Here is a 24,203-nt window from a genome sequence, read left to right as displayed (position 1 = left end):
CCCCCGTAATACTGCAAGGAACATAAACTAATTTCATCTCTTCTAAGTGTTTGATAAAGTATATTGTAATTTTTGAAAATCTGGATTGTCATTAAAGATAATGAATTTAAACAGGCCACAAGACAGCTGTAGCGATGGGTAACAGGGTTGTCATCTTTATTATCAGTGATTTCAGATATTTATTTGTCCCAGAATATAGAATTTAGGCAGTACTTCTGTCTAAATTATATAAATATGGCTGGGGTTGCGGCTCAGTGGCAGAGTGCTTGCCTCTCACATGTGAGGCACTGGTTTCAATTCTCAGACCACATAAAAATAAGTTAACAAAATAAAAATATTGTGTTCATATATAACTTTTAAAAAACAGTTACATGTTAAAAAATTATATAAATATACACACTAAATAGTACATAGGAAACACATAGAACTTAGCTGCAAGAGAATTATAAACAGGATTACATAGAATTTAGAAGGAATAGATTATAGGTTACTATAATTAGTTGTTGTTTTGTTTTTGAGAAGGGCATCTACAGGAACAAACACTCTTTTAAACAAAGGAAATAAAGATTACCAGGCTAGAGATTCACTGGTATCTCTCTCTAGAAATTGTTTTTGCATTGCTTTTATAAAATGGCTCTAAGTGTGAACTGAACCTAATGACTCACTTCCAAAGAATAGAGTGTGGCAGGGGGGGTGGTGTGCTTGTGTGTTAGGGAAGCCTAGTTTTGACAACCCTATCAAAGTTGCATAAGATGCTGGCATCAGAGCAATCTGGGGGAAGGGTACACTCCTGTCTTTGCAACATTTTTTTAAGTCTAAACTGAAATCCAAAGTAAAAGTTTATTTTTAGAGGTTGGGGATTAAGCTCAGTGGCTGAGCACTTCTTTGATATGCGCAAGGCCTTGAGTTCAGTCTTGTGTCCTGGGTCAGGGGAAGGGGAGAGGGGACAAGATAACTGTGTAAAGTTTATTCAGAAATTTTGTCTTGAAGGAATTGGGGCATATGCTTTCATTCAATCAATTTTTTTTGTTTTTGTTTTGGGGAGCTGTTTCACACTTAGGAATCCCTGATACAGGGGAAAGACATATTTAAATGGAGGCATCCAGGGCTATGAAGGAATCTGTGGATCTTTGATAACATATGCTTAGAGAGTGGACTGAGGGAGAGATGCCTTGCCATTCCAGTTGTAAATAATAAGCAATGTGAAGGAAGTTTATCATTTACTCTCTTTAACTTTTTTGAGTTAGATACTGAGCATATTTGTATACCTATTTTTATGTGGTGCTGAGGATCCAACCCAGGGCCTCACACCTGTGAGGCAAGTGCGCTACCACTGAGTTAACAGCCCCCAGCCACTACCATGTAGTTTTAATTCTTTAAAGGATTGAGATCTGGCTGTGGCTTGACTTGAATAGCACATGGAATTTGTATGATTGCCATTAATATATAAATTTGTAAGTTTTGTGTATTTTTTTACATGATAATTAGAATTTTTATAGGTGAAATGTAAAGTTATCTCTTAAACTTCTTTATTAGTATTATTTATTTTTGAGGACATTTATTATTCTCTCCTCAGATAAAACAATAAAATTATGGAAAATCAGTGAAAGGGATAAAAGACCAGAAGGCTATAACTTGAAAGAGGAAGATGGAAGGTATAGAGATCCTACTACAGTTACTACACTACGAGTAAGTACTTAAAAAATGATTCAGATGGATAGGATTTTATGTTCATACCACGTATAGCCTAGATTCTGAACAGAATAGGAATAACTGCAATTGCAATTCTCAGCCCCCACCAGCAGTTCTGTAACAAGGTAAGACATTGAGTTACTCTCATTTAAAGATAGAAACTGAACTAAACAGAGGTCTTCTTGTAGCCAGGTCAGAACTAGGACTAAAACACAAGAGCATGTTTTATACTGTACCACTGCTCTTTTTCATAGTTGGAATGTCCGTTATTACAAGATTAAATTTGAAGATTCGTTTTTCTTCAGAGATCAAAAAAGTGCAAAGGGAGTATATGCTTTAGTTGTAACTTAAAAAATACTAAGTGCTATGATTTAATTTCTTTTTTTACCTCATTAATTTGAACCACAAATATTTAGTATCTTTCAAGTAAATGGTTGGAACAAAGGCAGCAAATTGTCCACATTGTTTTCTTTTTTATTCCCATTTCAAATTGAAAAGATCAGCATCAGTTGCTTTTTAAGTCTGTGATATTATGCTATTTTATGTTCTCACAAACTAAAATAATGAAGTGTTCTCAACTTTCACTGCTTAATGAACTTACTGTAAATTCTGGGGTTTTTTTTCATGTCTTATTAACAGGTGCCAGTCTTTAGACCCATGGATCTAATGGTCGAGGCTAGTCCGCGAAGAATATTTGCCAATGCTCATACATACCACATCAACTCAATTTCTATAAATAGTGATTATGAAACTTATTTATCTGCTGATGATTTGCGGATTAATCTTTGGCATCTGGAAATTACAGACAGAAGTTTTAGTATCCACTTTGTTTTGGTTTTTGGTATTTGGTAAAGAAAGCATATTATGCCCATATTAAATTCATCTTATTCTTTCATATATTTGATATCTTTTAAAAATATCTTTTAATATAGGTGGCATCTTATTTTTTCCATGTATTTAAGTGATAACACAGGGGAAAAGTTACTTGATAAAGATAAATGGCTTGATGAATTGATTTCAAAATTGATTCATGGAATTTTAAGAGATTTGTATGTATGAAAATAGGAATTTGGTTTTTTAATAATTGAGTTTTTGGTTGAAAAAATTATTGAGTATTGTATTTGAAATTTTAATTATAAAAATATTTTCATTAGTGTTGGAAAAGGAAATTCATGTATGTTATGATGAAAGATGATATAATGTCAAAAGAAGTTATTCAAACCCCATTTTTGCTCTTTATACCAACCTCCTGAAATTTTCCTGTATATATGTATGTGATATATCAACCTATATACCTGTGCACATTCATATAATATAGATATAAATATAGAAATGAAGTATTTCTTTTTTAAAACCTTGATCAGTGGTAGTTGTCTATGTATTTTTCAAATAGCTTATTGTTTCAAAAATTAAAAAATCTTTATCATAATTCATACTCTATCAATAGTATATAAGAGCCTATTTTTCTGTGTCTTTACCAGTCTGGTTAGTGAGAAAAAGTCTTTTGTCAGGTTGGGATTTGGCTCAGAGGTAGAGTGCTCGCCTACCATGCATGAGGCACTGGGCTCCATCTTTAGCACCACATAAAAATAAAAATATTGTTATAGCTAAAAATAAATATTTTTTAAAAAGAGGCTTTTTCTTTTTTTTTAATGAGTTGATTCAGGCATCTTTTTATATTCAGTCACTTGTATTTGTATTTTTTTTAAATTCTTTTTCCATTTTTCCCCCTAGATTTACATGTACACATATTTTAATTTAAAGTACTTTTTTTGTATTGAGTTGATTGAGAAATAATATCCCTTTTTTACCCTCTTGAGGTGTGTGCTTTGGTTTTCTCTAATAGTTGTGAAACAAATTTCTTGGTCTTTCCTTTAGGATTTCTGGCATTTGTATCATAATTGGGAAGACTTCTACAATCTAAAATTTTTCTGTTGTTCCTGAGAGCTATTTGGTTTTTAGCATTAAAAGTTCTAATACTTCTGGGATCTATACTCACAAAAGAGTAGGCTGCAATTCAGACTTAATACTTACTGTTAGGTTTATGAATTCATTTTAGATTTGAGATGTGCAGAATTATATTTGCCTGTTTTTTTTCAAGTGAAAATTCCTTAATAAAATCCTATCTAGATATTGTGGATATCAAGCCTGCCAATATGGAAGAGCTCACAGAAGTGATCACAGCAGCAGAATTCCATCCAAATAGCTGTAACACATTTGTGTACAGCAGCAGTAAAGGAACTATTCGGTTATGTGACATGAGGGCATCTGCCCTCTGTGATAGGCATTCTAAACGTAAGTTTATTTTATCTTTCTTAACAGCAGTTAATGTGTTTGGAACTCACCTCAGTCATATGTGTCCAGAGCCTCCTGTACTCTGGTAACCTGCCTGACACCATAAGGTATCACACAGGTTGTTCCTTAATATGCAAAAGCATAGTTTGGTTTTTTAAAAAAAATTAGGAGTTGCAATATTCTTATCCTGTAATTCAATGTTGTTAAAACTCAGGAATTCCTAACAGGCTATTATGAAAATAATTTTACATAGCCACAAGAAAAATCCTGGTATAAATTTGGATGGGTGAGGATGGCATGTTTTTCACCTTGATGATATAGGTAGAGTCAGGTATTTTGTAGAATATACCAGTCTGGTACACTGAAGTCACAGTCTCAGGTGGGTCTGGTTCTACTAAATTAGCCATATGACTTTGGAAGCATACACTTTTGTATCTTCAACTTTCAATATCAGGTCATTTTTGTCAGACACATGCCTGTAATCCCAGCAATAAAAGGGCTAGAAATATAACTTAGTGGTAAAGAGCCCCTGGGTTCAATCCCTAGTTAATAACAATCCCCTCAATCATGTATGTCATTTTCTTAAACTTTTAGGGGAATTACGTTCATATTAAAGCCAGAGAGAAAAAAAATCATCTGATAAAGAATCGTCAGTTTTTTATTAGCTTGTGATTTTTTTACTTCATTCTTAGAATGTTTATGAATGGTTGTTCAGAAAATTTTTTGTTTAAGTCAGAATATTGTTCATATTGCACTTCTCTCTCTCCCCCTCTCTCCCTCTCTCCTTCTCTCCCCCTCTCCCTCCCTCCCCCCCCCCTCTCATTTTTGGCTTGTTTTTAGTGTTTGAAGAACCTGAAGACCCCAGTAACAGGTCATTTTTTTCTGAAATCATCTCTTCTATTTCTGACGTAAAATTCAGCCATAGTGGTCGCTATATGATGACTAGAGACTATTTGTCGGTCAAAATTTGGGATTTAAATATGGAAAACAGGCCCGTGGAAACATACCAGGTATTTGAGTTTTTTCTTTCAATGAGCATCTACCTTATTTACTTGGAAGTGTTCATAGAGTAGGATTTTTTTACTATGTGATAATCCGAATGTACTGTGTGTGTTAACCATTAGATTTTCCATTCAGAGACCCATGGATATGTTGCTTTTCCTCATGTTAAGAGTGTGTGTGTGTGTGTGTGTGTGTGTGTGTGTGTGTGTTTATATACTGAGCGTTTCCAATGCCCCTGAATTGTGGTTTTACTATCTGTTTGGTTCAATATTGTCAACTTTGTGTGCTGAGATGTATGTATATATAATGTGGGAAGGAAGCTGCATTCTTTATTAAGGTCTGGGCAGTATAGTCCTGATAGGGTTGTACAAGCTGCGGCTGGGGAACATGTGGAGTGGTTGAATGAGAGCTTCAGTTTGGTGTGCCTAGTTGCGTGACTCAAGTGTCTTGTGGGCTGGAAGTATTGTCTTTGACCTAAAGGAAAGGGGCTTGAAAGCTAAAAAGATGGCTTAGGAATTGCTTATTATGGAGTATCAGTTCAGGATTCTCTTCTAGGCAGCCAGCCACTACCCTTTACTCATCTGCCCTCCACCAGAGATAAGAAATGAAGCGCACAGCCCAGCATGGGGCAGAGGCCAACAGAAACCTGTTATGCCCTGGACTATAATAGTGTAGAAGACACTTAATGCTGCCTAGGAATACACAGGTTATAAATGATCCCTTTATGTTACGCAGTCCCAATAAAAATCAAAGAACAGAATTTCTCAGACTAAGTATCCTTTCACAGACACATAAACCACTCAAGATTCTCAGTGAAATTTCTCTTGGAAATTTCAAAGTGAAACACTACATTGAAACAGAAGCAAAGATGTGAAGTACTGCTTTGTTTTCAAAATACATTTGGGTGCCAGCATTGTGGCACCCTATAACCCCAGCCATGTCGGAGGCTGAGGCAGGAAGATTACAGGATGGCCTAGGCCACCTAGCAAAACCCTGTCTCAAAATATAAAATAGGCTGAGATTGTAGCTCAGTGGTAAAGTGCCCTTGGATTCAGTACCCAAGAAGAAGTAAGAATACGTGTGTATGTGCTTTTGTTAATTCTTTATGTTTGTGTAACTGCAAAGGTTAATGTATCTCCTGGTTAACCTTAGCATCTCCCCATTCCCATTGAGAATTATTCATTTGGACCTTAGCTTCATACTCTTGAATCATTTGGTGAGGAACATTGTACAAACTACATGCATTGTAAAATGTGCTGAATCACAGTAACCTAGCAGATGTGTTACCTGATTTCCCAATTCCTGCCAATGCTAAACTGGATTAATAATTTAGTGTCACCTCATGCACATATAGCCTATATAAATTCATAATTTTTTTGAATTTGTACAGTCTTGATTTGCTCTGTTATATGTGATTGGGGGATACTTTCATCTTCATTTTTTTTCACATTAGTTACCCATGTTCAATCCTAAACCCACAAAAGTTGCAAGTTCTCTGTACTAAAAGTAAAATGGACAATTAAAATAAGATTAGGTTGTGGAAAGCATAATTCTGATTTAGAGTATACTTTATTATTACTTCTGTTTCAGTAAAAAGAATAGTCAATAAGTCTCCTTTTTTCCCTCTGATCACAACAAATACTGTGGCATTTTCTTTGTTAATTTAGCAATGTTAATATTGAAATGTATCGTGTTTCTCAATCTTCTTATTTTCCATATTTTTTCAAATATCAGTAAATACGGAATTCAAAAACAGATACATTTTAATTAGCTTTTGACATTGTGTAAGTAATATGGAGTGATACCATCAACTTTTTAAATGATGCATATCTAATAACCAAACCAAGGCTTCACTGCACTGTGTGTAGCATATGCATTTACTTAAAAATATAAGCCCAAGTTTAAATCTATGCCCAGAAAATGGCATTTTAAAAGAAGTAAGCAGTGTTTTATCAGCAGTTAGTGGACTGAAAACCAAGTAGGGATGATCACATATTGCTCTTGTGTTCTTTTCTTAGTCTCTTCCGTTTCCAAATATTTTCTGGCTTGAGTGATTTAGTCGGGCATTTCAGGATACATGTGGCTTGCCAGAGCGATTTTTTTCCCTGTTGTACTACACGAAAATGTGCTTCCCTAAAAGGCGGTTTGTATTTTGTAAAAGACTCTTAAAACACTGCTATTATTGTTACCAAGAGTACTGAGATTTAAGATGTTTAGGGGTGTGTGTATCTTTTTTTTAAAATAAAGATAGGGACTTTTAAATTCATTTTCCTGATTTGAGTGCATAGGCTCTTTAGGTAAACTATTTTGTCTTTTCCCCAGGTACATGAATACCTCAGAAGTAAACTCTGTTCACTGTATGAAAATGACTGCATATTTGACAAATTTGAATGCTGTTGGAATGGGTCTGACAGGTAATTCATTTTAATTTGAATCTCTTATTCTAATAGGAATTTTATTAGAAAGAAACTTGCCATTGCATACCTCATATTATAATTGACATATTAGCTAGAAAAGATGGCCAATTTTTTGGGAGGGCGGTTCTAGGGATTGAACTCAGGCACTTGACCACTGAGTCACATCTTCAGCCCTATTTTGTGTTTTATTTAGAGACAGGGTCTCACTGAGTTGCTTAATACCTTGCCTTTGCTGAGGCCTGCTTTTGAACTCGTGATCCTCTTGCCTCGGCCTCCCAAGACGCTGGGATTACAGGCATGCGCTACTGTGCCCAGCATGACCAACTTTTTCTTTTTTAATATTTTTTGTTGTCAATGGACCTTTGTTTTATTTATTCATATATAGTGCTGAGAATCAAACCCAGGGCCTCACACATGCCAGGCAAGTGCTCTGCCATTGAGCCACCACCCCAACCCTCTTGACCAACTTTTTTTAAGTTAACATAGATTACTTCATTTTCCACCAAGGGAAATTTAAAGTAAATTTAGTAATTTTAGATGTAACATAGCAATACTATGATAAAAATTAAGTATTGATTTCACTAGTAATATGAAACAAAACATCTGCAACAAATGGTTTTATCTAAATTATTATTTGGATGTCTTCAGGTGTTTTTCTTTATGAACCAGATAAATCACTTTTCTCACTGGCTGAGGTGGTACACACCTGTAGTCCCGCCTACTTGGGGGCTTGAAGCAGGAGGTTAGCTGCTATTTCATCGAAATGTATGTCATTATTTCCAAAGTTTAAGTCTTATTTTCAATCTTCTGTATTATCACTTAATGTGTTCCAGTTAAAACATAATTTCTAAAACTTGTATTTAAAGTAGAGGTATTTTATTTTATGGTAGTTTTATCATAGAAGCTTTATATGGTTCAAGTTTCATAATAAGGTATTATCAAGGGTAGTAGTACTTGGAACAAATACCTTTTGTCTGGTTTTTATATTATACCCTTCTGATTTTAGCATGAGTTCCAATATTAGTTTGGCCGTACTAAGCAGAGAATCCTGTTGGTAGGAATAAGTAAACACTTGGAATGCCACTACTGAATCTGAGGAGTCAGAAAAAAGGAAAAGCGGGAAAGGGAGTGTTGGGAATAGACAGATTTGAAGAGAAAGAAGGTACTGATGTAATATTATATGATGTACCTGTTTCCTCATGAAGTGGGGGCAGTGGGTGCACATTAATTTGTCACATTTTAATTTTACACCAGTTTTACATAAGCACCACATGCGAAGTCCATTACCTTTGAATTTGTGTAATGACTTTCCTAAAGGCATACACACTCCCACAAAGTGACAGTACAGGCATGTAAAGCAGAAACTCATGTTGATGTAGTACTGTCATCTAATCCACAGGTCTCTTTACATTTCTACAAGTTTTCTCAGTTATGTCCTTTAGCAAAGAATCTGGTAAAGCACATATTCTAGGATCCTGTGTTAAATTTATTTGTCGTATGTAGTTGTATTCTTTGTTCTTGAACAGTTCTTCATTTGAGTGTTTCTTAATTGAAGATTGTCTGATGTTTTCTCATGATTAAATTCAGGTTATACATTTTGGGTAGGGATGTCACAAAAATGCTGGCCTGGTGATTCCTTTTAAAATTAAAAATAGCCAAAGATTCAGTGTCTTTAATCCATTGAATTCACAAATTCAGAGAATATGGGGATAACAGTCTCATTTACGTAAATCATTTAAAAGCAATAACAGTTCATTATCTTCAGGGACATGTCACCAACTTCAGATTGGTTAAAATTGTTCTCAATAATAATAATAATAGTAATAATAATAGTCCCTTATATGGAGGAGATAAGTATAACTTTGAACAAATCCTTAGTGTCCTATCATTTCACTTACAGTAATAATTTGAACCTGTGAGAAGGAGGTAGTACATAATAGTGGAACTAGAGTAGTAGTCCCCCCCCCCCTTTTTTTTTTAAGCAATGGACCTTTATTTCCAAACTACTAAGGGTTTCACACTTGTGAATTTTTGCCTTTGAGAATACTTGGTGAATGTTGAGCAGTGATTGGTAGCAAATAGAAGTGACAAGAAAGTGTCTTGATGCTGGGGGTGATGGTGCCCATCTTTAATCCCATCAGCTCAGAAGTCTGAGGCACAAGGATAGTGAGTTTGTGGCCAGCCTCAGGAAAGTTATGAGACCCTAATATCCCAAAAAGCTATAGTGCGGGAGTGTCTTAGGCAAGCAAAGTTGTAGATGGACACAATATCTTTATTTTTTTATTTTTTTTATGTGGTACTGAGGATCAAACCCAGTGCCTCACACATGCGAGGCAAGCGCTCAACCACTGAACTACAACCCATCTCTGAAATGATTTTCTATTGATAAAAATATCATATGCTACTTGATATTCTCAGGAGCAAATTTATCATAAGCATTCATAAAATATTATCTGAACTAGATGTACACTGAGACAAGTTAAATAGCTTATAATTTATATCATAAAATAAGCATTGGTTTCTTATGAATAGTTATTTGTACGCATTTGGGAGAAGAATAGAATTCAGAAATCCCATGATGGTTATTCCTTTATGAAGCTGACCAGACCAGGTGTGCTGGCACATGTGGACTCCCAGCTACTCAGGAAGCTGAGGCAGGAGGACTACAAGTTCATGGCCAGCCTCAGAAATTTAGTGAGGCCCTAAGCAACTTAATGAAAGACTGGCAGGTAGTGGGGCATGGGGCAGATAAGAAAGAATAGAATGAATTGGACATAATTTCCCATATTCATATAGGAAGACACAGTCAGGGAAACACCACATCATATACAACCGTAAAAATGGGATCCTAGTTATACTGCATGTGTGTATGTCAAAATACACTTTACTGTCATGTATATCTGAAAAGAACTAACAAAAATTTTTTAAGGGTTGGGGATGTGGCTCAGTGAGTAAGTGCTTCTGGGTTTATTTCCTAGTACCAAAAAAAAAAAAAAAACAGCAGCTGGCTGGCTGGATTGGTCAGTACTAAGAGAAGTTTTACTTGAGAATCTGTCAGCTTTGTTATAGTTTTGTTAGAACCAAGTTAACTCATATATTTCTGGCTTATTCCAATGATTGATTGAGTTTTGCCAGCAGCCTCTTAATTCAACTCTGCTTGAAGTAGCTACTTTCTGTAGAGTACTGGGTTAGGTTTAACCAAGAACCATTTTAGTAAATACACAGCCCTTTGTTCATTTATTTGACTGACTCTTCTACTTCCACAGCGTTGTCATGACTGGATCTTACAATAATTTCTTCAGAATGTTCGACAGGAATACAAAGTGAGATATAACTCTAGAAGCATCACGAGAAAACAATAAGCCTCGCACGGTTTTGAAGCCACGCAAAGTCTGTGCAAGCGGCAAGCGAAAGAAAGATGAAATAAGTGTTGACAGTCTAGACTTCAATAAGAAAATCCTTCATACGGCCTGGCACCCCAAGGAAAATATCATTGCTGTAGCTACTACAAACAATCTGTATATATTTCAAGACAAAGTGAATTAGGGTTGGCATTCCTAGAGGAAGAGCCCACTTCCTGCTTAGTTGAGATAGTTGAATCTAGCATTCGTACCTATAAAAGAGAGAAGTCCATTGTGGCACCCCTTTCCAGTGTTTGACAGTGTGCCATTCGACAACACATTTTTATAGCTACATGGAGAAAACTCTGTGGGTTATCATTGTAGTGTTCTCCATGCCTGCTAGCCATTTAGGTAAGGGTAGGGCACTTTTAATTTAAATGACTTCTTGCACCATCTTGCCTAATGGACTAGATTGGACTGTATCAACATTGAGTTACTCCACTTTTTATGCCTTCCATTGTGATGACGTCAAACACAGTGAAAGCCTTCAGTCATGCTATGGGATTTGTGTATCCTCATTACTGTATCATTTGTGGGGTACACCCCTTCTCCCTTTTTTAAATTAAATACAGCTCATTCTTACTGTGGCTTGTAGCATTCCTCCTCTCTGGCCTCCTGGACTCTCCCCCTTCATCTCTCTTACCCTTGCTCCTTCCACCCAGTCTTGGTGGTGGTATATTAAGAAAGAAAGAACAAAAGCACACACAAAATGAGTCAGTTTGGGGTCAGTGATAAAGGGGGTATATGTTGCGAACAAATGTTCTAATAACAGTTGGCTGTAATCACTCCTTGCCATGTCTGGCACTGAAAATAAGGAAAAAAAAAAACTACTACTGAATAAAAGTGACAAAGAATGGAGAATCTGGTTTTCTTTTTCTTTTAAATCTACCTCTTTAAGCCAGTATTTTGTGTCATACCCTTGGGCGCAGTGAAATGAAATTGGGTTTCCATTGTTTTATTGGTATTTTGTTAATTATTTGTAACATTTTCTTCTACATGGGGAAAGAACAGGTGTTCTATTTGAACATGGTTTGAATACATATTGGTATTAAGAATTTCAATCTATAAATGCTACTAGTGTTTTTTATTGTAGTTACGAGGGTATTGGATACATTGTATCTATACTTAACCCATTTTCTGTTAATGAAATTGTTGTAAATGAGAACCAAATTTGTAGAATTTCATTTTTAAAGACTTTTTATAGTGCTTAATTTAATTTTTGCCTTATTAAATATTAATTCAAAGACTTAAAAATGTTTTTAACAAGTTAAGCTTTTTTTTTTTTTTTTGGTTATTCAGTAGAACAGAAAACTAACGTTGAGTGATTCCATAGGTTAAATTGACACTGCACTATTTTTTGGTTTTGTTTTTGTATTTTATTGCAGTCAAATCAGAATGAGTTGTACTTTGCCATAGATATTTTTCTTTGGTTTCCCAAAGCTACATTAAAGAAAAACTTTTTTAAAGGTACAGTGTTCAAAAAGTGCTTAATGGACTCCAACTGCTGCCTCAAATAAAAATTTAGTAATCTGTGACTGTGCTTTCCCTACGTGGTGACACCTTATCCAAAGATGAAAATGACCCCTGTTTTTAATAGGTGGAATGTACCTTTGTCAGTCCTGCAGAAGCTTTAATGGAAAGAAAAAAATGGACTTTATTTTTAAAAGATGAATTGAGCAGGCATTTATATCCTTAAAGAATGGTCGTATATTTTGGTTGAGCAGTAATATAAGAGCCATGAATGTAGAGGACTCGAGTGCTTATATTTCCACTACTTATTGTTCTCTTCTCATCTTCAACAGTGAAAAAATGATCAAACAGTCCCACCGTAATTCCCTATATACTTATGCAAATATTATTATTATATCTTGTAAGTTAACATTTTTAGCACACAAAAAATTTATGTAATAAAATCACTGTGTATCTTTTGGAGTTAAATTTTGAATTTGTATTTAAACACATTGATTATATGTCTGATAATTCTTAATGGCACTTTTACTAATTGATTTGGGGGCCTTGGGGGTGCATTCCTAATTTGTGTTATTTATTCTTCACACTTGATTTGCAAGTGGGATGTTCCCCTAACAGAAATATTAATAATGTTCTGTTTTCTGAATGGGTATCTTTCAAGAAGATCCTTTTGGGAGGTGGTTTCCCTGCAGTTTGGTTGTATGTCTTGAGATAAAACCATGAGAAAGCTCTTGGAAATTCTCTTTTTATTCATCAGTAGCTATGATGATACTCATCCATGACACTAAAGATTAGTTTTATATATTTAAGAGAAACAATTGCTAAAATTAAAATGCCTCTATCAAGGGAATGCTATTATAAATTATTGTAACATTATCTCAAGTATTTTTTAATTTCTTTGGTGTAGCAAACTATAAGCCCAGCCACTCATTTTATATGGTCATGGTTAATTTTTTTATTAATAAAAATTATAGAATAAACTTAGTCTTGTCAAGTTGCTTGTATTTCCTATTCTCTTGCCACTAATACAGTCTTTCCCTTAACCTTTTTCAAAAGATTATGGTAGAAGAAATTTCATTCTATTAATTTTCTTAGATCTTTACTTGGTGGCTGGGCAATAAGAATAGTTAATTTATAAATATAAACACATTTTTATATGGCAAATAATTACCAGGTATTAAGCTTCTGTGAAGCCTTTAGTCTCTTGAGTTAAAAAAAAATTCATTCATGCACTTTTTTTCTTTTACAAAATTGAGGTTTCTTTTAAACCTTAATTTGAGTTAATTGTGGTAGATATGCTTTTAAAGAAAATGGAAACATGAACACTGAGCTTCTTTTAGTCTATAAGAGTAATGTGTTTACTAGAATATTGTGTATGTAAAAGCTAACGAGTACTGATAAAAGCTTTTTAAGTGAAATTTAAATTATTTTCTTTGGGAGTATGGCTGGAACATCTTATTTATACTTCACATAAATTGAAGTAGAGATAATTATGTACACTTCAGGAAGAACACAAGTGCCAACCCCACAAAAAATAAAAACTGGAAAGGTGCTGGGCATTGTGGCATCTGTAACTAACCAGCAACTATGGAGGCTGAGGCAGGAGAATCACGAGTGAAGGACAGCTTAAGCAACTTACATGTGTCAACGGGGGTATAGCTCAGTGCTGAAGCACCCTTGGGCTTCATTTCAGTACCACAAAGAAAAGCAGAATAAGATAGGTGATCAAGAATCAAGTTTCTTTTGTATTTGAGAATATCACTATTTTAAGTATCTCTTTTCAGATGGTACTTCAAGCTGTGTGTGTGTGTGAGAGAGAGAGAGCGAGCGAGCGTGCATAAGCGAGCATGTTTAGAAAGTTGTTTACACTCCTCCCCCCAAAGTCTTGGAAACATACCTTACTTCATATTTCCTAATTATTCATATGAGTCAGATTACAACTCAGGTATTACTCTCATTAGATCTTTTATTAACCTATGGTCCGAGTGTTTTAAGATGGTAAAGATTCCTTACCTACCACTGAGTTCGACATTTTTAATAATTCAGTTGTTTCAATGTTTTTTTACACAGTGATATTAGATTGGGCAACCTCTTTCTCTATTCGAATTTAAACTTCTACTTGATGCAGGCTTAAAGTATTAACTTGAAAATATCCACCATACAGTGGTACAGTGCATGTCCAACAAAAGGCAATGCAAAGTTCAGGGTTTTGTTTTGTGTTGGTTTGATTTTTTGGTAGAAGATTAAACTCAGGGGTGCCTTACCACTGAGCTACATTCCCAACCCCTTTTTATTTAGAGACAGGGTCTTGCTAAGTTGCTTAGGGCCTCACCAATTTGCTGAAGCTATCCTCAAACTTGTGACCCTCCTGCCTCAGCCTCCCGAATTTATGGAATTACTGCACTCAGCAAAACTTAGTTTTTATAGGGGAAAAAAAAAAAGGATTTGGGAAAACAAAGTAACTAGAGCTAAATACTAAGTACACAGTTCAGTGGTAGAGTGCGAAAGTAGCATGATCAAGGTGTTGGTTTGTTCCCTAGTACCACAAAATGATAATACTATCATTAAAAGGTGGTCAGAGGAGGGAAACTCATTGGTCCTGCTTTTACAGTATTCTACTTACTGCACCTTTATATTTGAATAGTTATGAGTTCTTCAAGGACTTTCCAGCTAGGGGGGCATAGGTTAAGTCTTGAACAGAATTTATAACTTATTTTTGAGAACATAGACCTGGGAGTTCTGTTTCTATACTAGAAGAGCTTTATGTTTAAAAAACAAATTGGGGTTTTTAAACCAAGTTTTACATTCCCAATACAACCACTATTCAACATGACTCTGGAGTAAAGTTCTTGTGTGGTCAGACCTTGTTTGGAAAGAGGTAAAAATGTAATTGGAAGACTGTTCCAGCCTGGCAGGATTGCACATGCCTGTAATCCCAGCAACTCGGGCACTGATGCAAGGCCAAGCAACTCAGTGAGACCCTGTTTCTATAAGATACAAGATAGGGCTGGGGATGTGGCTCATCCCTGGTACACTCCTGCCAAAAAAAGACTTTTGAGCTACACTTTTCTTTCAGACTATGTGTTAGCAAAATCATACCCTGTGTATCATTTTAAACACCTCTCGCCTTTACAAGGAGACCAGGAACTTTATTTTGCACATTAACTCAAATCTCTAAATTCCTTATAAAATAGTATTCTGGGGGCTGGGGTTATGGCTCAGTGGTAGAGTGCTTGCCTGGCAAATGTGAGGCCCTGGGTTCGATCCTTAGCACCACAGAAAAGTAAATAAGTAAAGGTACGGTGTCCATCTACAACTAAAAAATATTTTTAAATAGTATTCTGAATGCATATTGTTTTGGACTTCTGTTTTTAAGGTAGGAAAAAAATGCCACCAAGAGCATTTACCTAGACCTGGTAAATGCAATAGACCCTGACTTTCATCCTCAGCACACAGCCCCCCCCCCCCAAAAAAAGTAATTTTGTTACTCAGAGAAAATAATAATCACATTTTCATGTGTTTTGTTTTTGCTCTTTTAGGCACAACATATTTACATGTCTTATTCTCCACTTAATATTTATACCTTAAGCAGTTTCTCATATTTTCTGAAACCAAGATTTTCATGACTACAATGCCTCAGTTATCTCATTAGTTAGCCAGTCCCTGTTGACATTTTTGTTTTTTCAAGTAAGAATACTGGAATAGTGAATATAGCAATCTTGGTGTGAGAATCATTAGAATATATTCCAAAAAATAATGTATTAGTGGGGTGTGATGGCACGTGACTGCAATCACCAGTGGCTTGAGGGGCTGAGGTGAGTGAATCCCAATTTTGAAGCAACTTGGTGAGAACCTGTCTCAAATTTTAAAAAGCGCTGGGATGTAGCTTAGTGCTAGAGCACTCCAGGTTTTAATCCCCAGTTATCACCAAAATAGTAACATTTTAAGGGAGATGAATATGTTTTAGATCTGGTGCATACTGGCAAATTTCCCTTCCAAACTTCCAAAAAGTTTCACCATAAATATAGGGGATTACCCATGTTTCACACTTATTACTGAACAAAAACCCATGTTTTATCTTTGTAAGTTTGAAAAGGAGATGGTAACTGAATTTTCTGTTTATGTTTCATCTTTCTAATATGATAGTAATTGCTATAATGTGGATACGACACCTTTACCAGGCATGTTTTATCAATATTTTCTCCGTGAGGCTTTTTTCTTTCAACAGTACCCCTCTCTTTTTTTGGTGCTGGGAGGATTGAAGCCAGAGGTACTCTACTACTGAGCTGTATTCCTGCCCCCCCTGCCCTTTTTTTTTGAGACAAGGTCTCACTAAATTGCTGAGGCTGGCATTGAACTAGCAATCCTGCTTCAGCCTCCCAAGACGCTGGGATTACAGATGCACGCCACTGCACCTGGCTCAACAGTGCCTTTTTAAAAAGCAGTGTATCAGTATAGATTTTTCTTTTATGGATATTTTGGTGTCATCTCTAAAATCATTGCCTAATTCAAGGTCACAGCCTTTTTTTTTTTTAGAAGTTTATTATTTTTCAGTTTTAGCATTCTATGATCCATTTTTGAATTTTTATGTATGGTTCATTTATAAAAGTGATATACAGTATGTACCACGTATAGATCAAGATTTGTTTTTCTTTGCACCTTTGTTGAGAACCAGTTGGCTGTATATGTGTGAAGGTCTCTGAACTGTCCCATTAATGTACATATTCATTTTCACTAATACCTTGTCTTTTTTTTTCTGTAGTTTTATATAATTGAATATTGGGGGCATTTGTTGTTGTCGCTTTTCTGGTGCTGGGGATTGAGCCCACGAGTATTGTGCCTCTGACTACATTCCAAGTCCTATTTTACATTGAATTTTGAATCTGTATCTTGTTAAATTGCTGAGGCTGGCCTCAAACTTGATATTCTCCTGCTTTAGTGTCCTGAGTAGTTGGGATTTTAAGTGTATAGCACCACACCTGGTTCAATTTTGTTCTTTTTCAGAATTATTTTGCTTTTTTTGTTCCTGTACATATTTTAGAATCACCTTATTGACTTCAAAAATCGAAAGCAGTTCCTTACATTTTGATGTTAATTTCACTGAATCCATAGGCCAGGAACAGTGAACATCATAAGAATATTTATCTTCTAATCTGTGTATTACAGCATATTGCTCAATTTATTTGTCTTACATTTCTTTTATTAATGTTTTCCATTTTTAGCATACAGATCTTGCACATATGCATGAAATGTTTGCTACTGTAAATGGCACATTTGTTGAAATTTTTATTTAGAAAATACAAGTATTATATTCAGACACATTGAGAAATTCACTTATTTTGGTTTATTTTTAAAGTTTTCTAGTAGACATTCACATTTGCGTATTATTTTTAGTTTTTTTGTTGTTGTTTTATACCAGGGAATGAATGCTTAACCACTGAGCCACATCCCCAGCTCTTCTTACTTTTTATTTTGCAATAGGGTTTTTGCTAAGTCGCTTAGGCCTCACTAAGTTGCTGAGGCTGGCTTTGAACTTGGATCCTCCTGTTTCAGCCTCCTGAGCTGCTGTAATTATAGGTGTGTGCCACTGCACCCAGCAGGGTTCCTTTCTTTCTGATCTTCCTTCCCAGTGTCTTTTTTTCTTTTTACTGTTCTGTACTGGATAGACCCTCTAAAGTGACCTTGAATAGGGGAAGTGAGAGCAGGCACATCATTGCCTTGTCACCAATAGCAAGAGCAAACTCCATCTTTTACCACCAGGTTTGTTCACTCTAGGATTTCTGTAGAGAATTGAATAGGCTGGGTGGTTGAGGAACTTCTTTTATTCCTAGTTTTCTGAGAGTTAATTATGAATGAATATTGGATTTTGTCTGATGTTCTTTCTACATCTATTGAAATGATCCTGTAGTTTTTAAAAAAAATGTTGATATGGTGATTCCATTGAAATCCAAGTGTTGAACCAGTGTTGCCTTCTTGGAGTTTTGCTATTCTTTGCTAGTATTTTGTGGAGTATGTTTGCATCAATATTCACGAGGGATATTGATTGATCAGTAGTTTTCTTATGTTTTAATTTTTGTTAGTGTAATGCTTACCTTATAAAATGAATTTCCATCCTCTCCTATGTTGAAGAATGTGTGTAAAATTGTTATAATTTCATTTTTGAATGGTGGAATTTTTTTTTAATATTTATTTTTTTAGTTGTATTTGGACTCAATACCTTTAATTTTATTTATTTATTTTCATGTGGTGCTGAGGATTGAACCCAGGGCCTCACAGGTGCTAGGTGAGTGCTCTACTGCTGAGCCACAACCCCAGCCCAAATGGTGGAATTTATTAATGGCAAGTATTAGCTGTCAAGGATCACATAGTTAAAGGGACTCCACAAAAATTGCAATATTTCCCCCTACTGGGAATTCAAATGTATTATTGTTTTATTCTCTAAATTGCCCTCAAAGTTAGCAGAATCAAGCATCATAACTGAGTGTGCCAAATGACATACCAGAAAATTTCCCAAACCTGGGGAATTGGATAGCAATTCAGATATTGTAGGCATTTAGAACCCCAAATAGATAAGACCAGAAAAGATCCTCCCACTTCAAAATACAGTTAAATTCTGGAAATCCAAAACCAAAGAAAGAATTTTAAAAGCTGCAAGACATGCCAAGTCATATATAACAGCAAGCCAATCAGAACAACAGATTTCCCAACAGAAACCCTGAAGGCCAAGAAGGCTTGGAACATGTAAATGAGATAAAAATAACAAACAATTCAGGATAGAATCAATCTCATTAGAAAAGTAGTTTAGCAAGTGGGAATTAGGATTTAATCAAAGAGTAAAAATAAAACTATCAGGAAGTAATATATTCCTCTATAATAACACCAAATATAAAAGTAAATCATCTAAAAAATGTAATGGCCTACAATTTAAAGACATAATAAAAAATAAGACCCAACTACATGTTGCCTTCAAGAAACCACCTCATTTGTGAAGACATCCACAGGCTGAAAGGATGCAAAATGATATCCCATGCTAGTGGGGTCTGAAGTAAGTAGGAGCACCTCCCCTAATACCAAACAAAGGGGACTGCAAGCCAGAGTTAGAAGAGACAAAGGTCACTACAAATTAGTAAAAATGATACTCCAATAAGAATGACAAAAGTAAATATGCCCTTAATGTCACATATAATTTCATAAAGCAAACATTATTTGACATAGTCTCGGATAGACCTCAATTCAATTATACAGGATCACTTCAGTATACCTCTCACTAATAGATCACAAGACATAAAATCAACGAAAGAGTTAAAACTTTAAAGATTGAATGGACTTAATAGACGTTTACATAATATTTCATTCAGCAGTCAGTCTTTACAGCTGCCTGTGGAGAGTGGTGACTTGCATCATGGTCTTTGACTGCCTCCTGGCTGTGGCTGCACTTGTGCTGGGAACTTTCTGTGCAACGGTGCAGGACAAAATTGCCCAATTGCTATGGTGATGCCCTGCCTGAGGAGGTTCTGTGCAAGGCACAGAACTGTCAGTCTTGACTCTGAGTTCAGACACCAGCTGCTGGGATAGAGAATTATGAGCATAACCTAGATAATTATAATTGTTTGCTAGCACTTCAACCCTCAAGATGCCTGCTTTGAAGAAACTCTTTCACAGAAACCCTTTTGATGATAAAAATCATATAATAAAGGTGCTGAGCTAGCTCTGGGTCACTGTCCCTCCATCAAAGGATGGTGTTCCACTTGGTCCCAGCTTTCTCTCTGTAATTGTTTGTCTTTCTTAATCCCCCATTGGCCTTCAGTGGTTTCTAAGATTTGTCTGTGCAGGTCACAGCAGCTGCCCATGGAACTTTGTCCAAAGTAGAACATATTTTAAGCAATAAAGCAGGTACTGGCAGATACAAAAATGTTGAAGTAATTCTGTGCCTTGTTATATTGTAATGGAATGAAATTAGACATCCATAGCAAGAAAATACAGAAACTAAACAAACATGGAGTCGATACACCTTTTTTTTTAAGGGAGAATTTTTTAATATTTATTTTTTAGTTTTCGGCAGACACAACATCTTTCTTTGTATGTGGTGCTGAGGATCGAACCCGGGCCGCACGCATGCCAGGCGAGTGCACTACCGCTTGAGCCACATCCCCAGCCCAGAGTTGATACACTTTTGAGTGATGAGTGGGTCACTGAAGAAATCTGGAGAAAGTTTAAAATTCCTAAAGTCAAATGAGAATAGAAATACAATCTATGGGGGGCTGGGGTTGCGGCTCAGCGGTAGAGGGCTTGCCTAGCATGTATGAGGCACTGGGTTGGATCCTCAGCATCACATAAAAATAAACAAACAAAGATATTGTGTCAAACTACAACTAAAAAATAAATATTAAAAAAATACAACCTATGGGATACAATGAAGGCAGTTCTAAGGAAAGTTTATAGCTATGAATGCCAACATTAAAAAAGAATCAGAAGGATTTAATGATGAATCTGAAGGTATTAGACAAACAAGAACAAACCAGAAAGAAAGAAAGAATAAAGATCAGAGCTGAAACTAATGAAATAGAGAATAAAAATATTAAAAGAATCAATTAACAGAAAGGTGGTTCCTATCGAGATTGATAAATCCTTAGCCAAACTAACTATAAGAAAGGAGACTCAATAAAATTAAAGATGGAAAAAAATATGTGTAGTGCACGCCCGTAATCCCAGAAACAGGAGGGTGAGGTAGGAGAATTGCAAGTTCAAGGTCAGCCTCAGCAATTTAGTGAGAACTGGTCCCAAAATAAATGACTGGGATCTAGCTACATTGTAGTGCACCACTGCATTCAATCCCAATTTAAAAAAGAACAAGAGGAAGAAGAAAAGGCAATCTATATTCCAATAAATTGGAACATTAAGATGAATAAATTTCTAGACATATACAGCCCAGCAAAATTCAACCAAGAGTCTATAGAAAACCTAAACAAACCAATAACAAGCATTGAGATTGAAGGAGTAGTGAAAACCCTCCCAACAAAGAAGAGTCCAGGATCAGACAGATTCACGGCTGAACTTTGCCAGACCTTTAAAGAACTAACACCAGCACTCTTCAAGTTATTCCATGAAGTAGGAAGGGCACACTTCTAAACTCATTCTATGAAGCCAGTATCTTACTGAAACCAAAACCAGAGATGGACACATCAAGAAAATTACAGAACATATCCTTAATGAACACAGTTACAAAAAATCTTAAGAATATACTTGCAAAGAAAATTCAGCAACACACCAAAAATCACTTACCATGATCGAGTTGGCTTCATCCTATGATGCAAGGATGGTTCAGCATTCACAAATCAATAAATGTAACACAGCACATAACTGATCAAGGACAAAAAACACATAATCATGTCAACTACGCCCCCCCCCCAAAAAAAAAAAAAANCCCCCCCCCCCAAAAAAAAAAATAGGAGAAAGAAAAAGAAATACAAATTGGAAAGGAAGATGTCAAATTATCTCTATTCACGGGTCCTATACGTAGAAGATCCTAAAGGCTCCACTAGAAGACTTCTAGATCTGATTGATGAATTCAGCAAAGTAGCAGGCTACAAAATCAACTTATAAAAAAACAAGCTTGTCAGGCTGGGGCTGCAGCTCAGTGGTAGAGCGCCTGTCTCACACATGTGAGGCACTGGGTTCGATACTCAGCACCTCATAAAAATAAATAAATAAAAATATTATGTCCATCTACAACTAGGAAAAAAACCCCTCATTTATGCCAAATTAAACCCCTGAGGGGGAAAAATCAGGATAACAATTCTATTCCCAATAGCCTCAAAAGGAAAACAAAATAAAACTAAGAATAGAATAAGTGTAACAAAAGTAGTGACAGACCTCTACTGAGAAGTTCTGGAACACTGAAAAAAGAAATGAAAGAGTACAGTAGAAGATGGAACTACCTTCCATGTTTATGCATATGCAGAATTAATATAGCTTAGATGACCATATTTCCAAAAACAATCTATACATTCAATGCAATTCTCATCAAAATACCAATGATATTCTTCACAAAACTAGAAAAGAAAACCACTCTTAATATATTCATATGGAACAACAAAGACCCAGAATAGCCAAGCAATTCTGGAGAAAAAGAGCAATGGAGGCAACACAGTACCCCATTTCAAATCATACTATATTGCCACGTATCCGAGCTGGCGACCTATGCTGGGTTCACAAACTCTGACGACTTCAACAACTAAGAAAACGGTGAAAGAAGCACGCACCACACAGAAGTATCTTTTCTAAATCCGGGATGGCTCTCCAACCTTAGGGGTTCATGGAAAGAGTGAGCCACTGGATTTACTTATTCTTATATAGGGGATACACAGGGGGAGGTTCCATGGAACATTCTACCCCCCAAAACAGCAAAGGGGTAGGATTACAAAGGAACAGGTGAGTGTAACTCAACCCCACCAGGTGATGCCTGCCTCTGGAGCCACACCTCATTATCCAAGCGGAGGTAAAGCCCAAGTTATTGCGGGTCACAATAATGGTTCAGTATCTCTTGCTCAGGACTTAAGGGTGTGTATTTCCAGAGCAGCTCCCAACAATACTACATATCTATGGTAACAAAAACAGCATAAAAACAGATATGTAGACCAATGGAATAGAAGTAAGAGACTCACACATATACAGTCATCTGATCCTTGACAAAGGCACCAAAATCATACATTGGAGGAAAGACAGCCTTTTAAATAAATGATGCTAAGAAAATGATATTCACATTCATTGTTCTGAATCCAATGTGATCCCTCTCTCTCACCCTGCATAAAAGTCAACTCAAAGTGAATCAAAAGTCCTAGGAATAAGACCAGAAACTCTGCAGTGCTGGGAAAAAAAAAATATATATATATATACGGGAGGGATGAGGAGATATATATAGCCCAGTTGGTAGAGTGCTTGCCTTGCATGCACAAAGCCTTGGGTTCAATCCCCAGCACCACAGAAAAAAAGAAAAACTCCAACATGTAGTCACACTCAACAACTTCCTCAATACGATTCCTTTAGCTCAGGAAATAATAACAAAGAATCAACAGTGGGATGGCATCAAATTGAAAAGCTTTTGCACAGCAAAGGAAATAACAACATGAACAGAGAGTCTTCAGAATGGGAGAAAATATTTGCCAGCTCCTCTTCTCACAGAGTAGTAATCCAGAATATTTTTTTAAAAACTTAATATAAAAATATTTTTAAAACCACCAAATAACACAATCAAAAATGGGCAAATAAACTAAACAGACACTTCTCAAAAAAAAGTACAAAGGGCAAACAATTATATGATAACATGTTCAACATTTTTATCCTTTAGGGAAATTCAAATAAAAACTACCCTGAGATTTCATCTCACTCCAGTTAGGCTGACAATAATCAGGAATACAAATAAGAATAATTGCCAGCAAAAATGTCAGAGAAGAGTGTAAGGCAGCGGGTGGCGACCTGAGCAATACCGAGGGTATCGAGACAGAGTCGCATCCCTGGCCGTGCCCGGGATCTGCAGCCGCCCCCAAGTCAGAAGGCCCAGTCTGCGTACCTAGTTAGCCCAAAGAATGATGACATTGGAGGACCAAGTCCAAGAAGAGACAAAAATTCTGAAACTGACAACAATGGCTGATAAAGAAAATATCAAAATACCTATATAGAGCAAAACTAATACAGCAATGGTAAAAAATTATATTCTTTTAAAACCTTCTAATGAATTAACCAATTCAACTACGGAAATTCAAACACATGATTTTCAGGATGGCACTCCGACTCTACAGTTATCAATTAAAGGTGATCCCCCCAAATCAAAATATGACATCAAGCCAGGCATTTTACCTTAAAAACAATAAAAAACAATACTAAAAAGAAACCAATGCTTGCAGAAAAACCAAACCAAGCGGCTAAC

The 24,203-nt window shown here is 35.9% G+C and overlaps 1 protein-coding gene across 2 annotated transcripts in view; it reads left to right on the top strand.

The window, feature by feature from the left end:
- The window catches only part of Ppp2r2a (protein phosphatase 2 regulatory subunit Balpha), a 64,304-nt gene extending 52,636 nt beyond the window's left edge, over positions 1 to 11,668 (top strand). Inside the window, exons 5-10 of one of the 2 annotated variants that reach the window (XM_048801557.1) lie at positions 1,577 to 1,689; positions 2,332 to 2,509; positions 3,823 to 3,987; positions 4,828 to 4,997; positions 7,312 to 7,403; positions 10,673 to 11,668. In XM_048801557.1, coding sequence (XP_048657514.1) covers positions 1,577 to 1,689; positions 2,332 to 2,509; positions 3,823 to 3,987; positions 4,828 to 4,997; positions 7,312 to 7,403; positions 10,673 to 10,733 — 779 coding nt within the window. In that variant the 3' untranslated portion in view covers positions 10,734 to 11,668. The other variant, XM_048801558.1, reaches the window with a different exon arrangement.
- Positions 11,669 to 24,203: the final 12,535 nt, after the last annotated feature.

This window comes from Marmota marmota, unplaced genomic scaffold, assembly GCF_001458135.2.
Source record: "Marmota marmota marmota unplaced genomic scaffold, marMar, whole genome shotgun sequence".
Lineage (NCBI taxonomy): Eukaryota > Metazoa > Chordata > Mammalia > Rodentia > Sciuridae > Marmota > Marmota marmota.
Note: the sequence above shows the minus strand (reverse complement) of the source record. Positions and strands in the feature narration are given on the sequence as shown.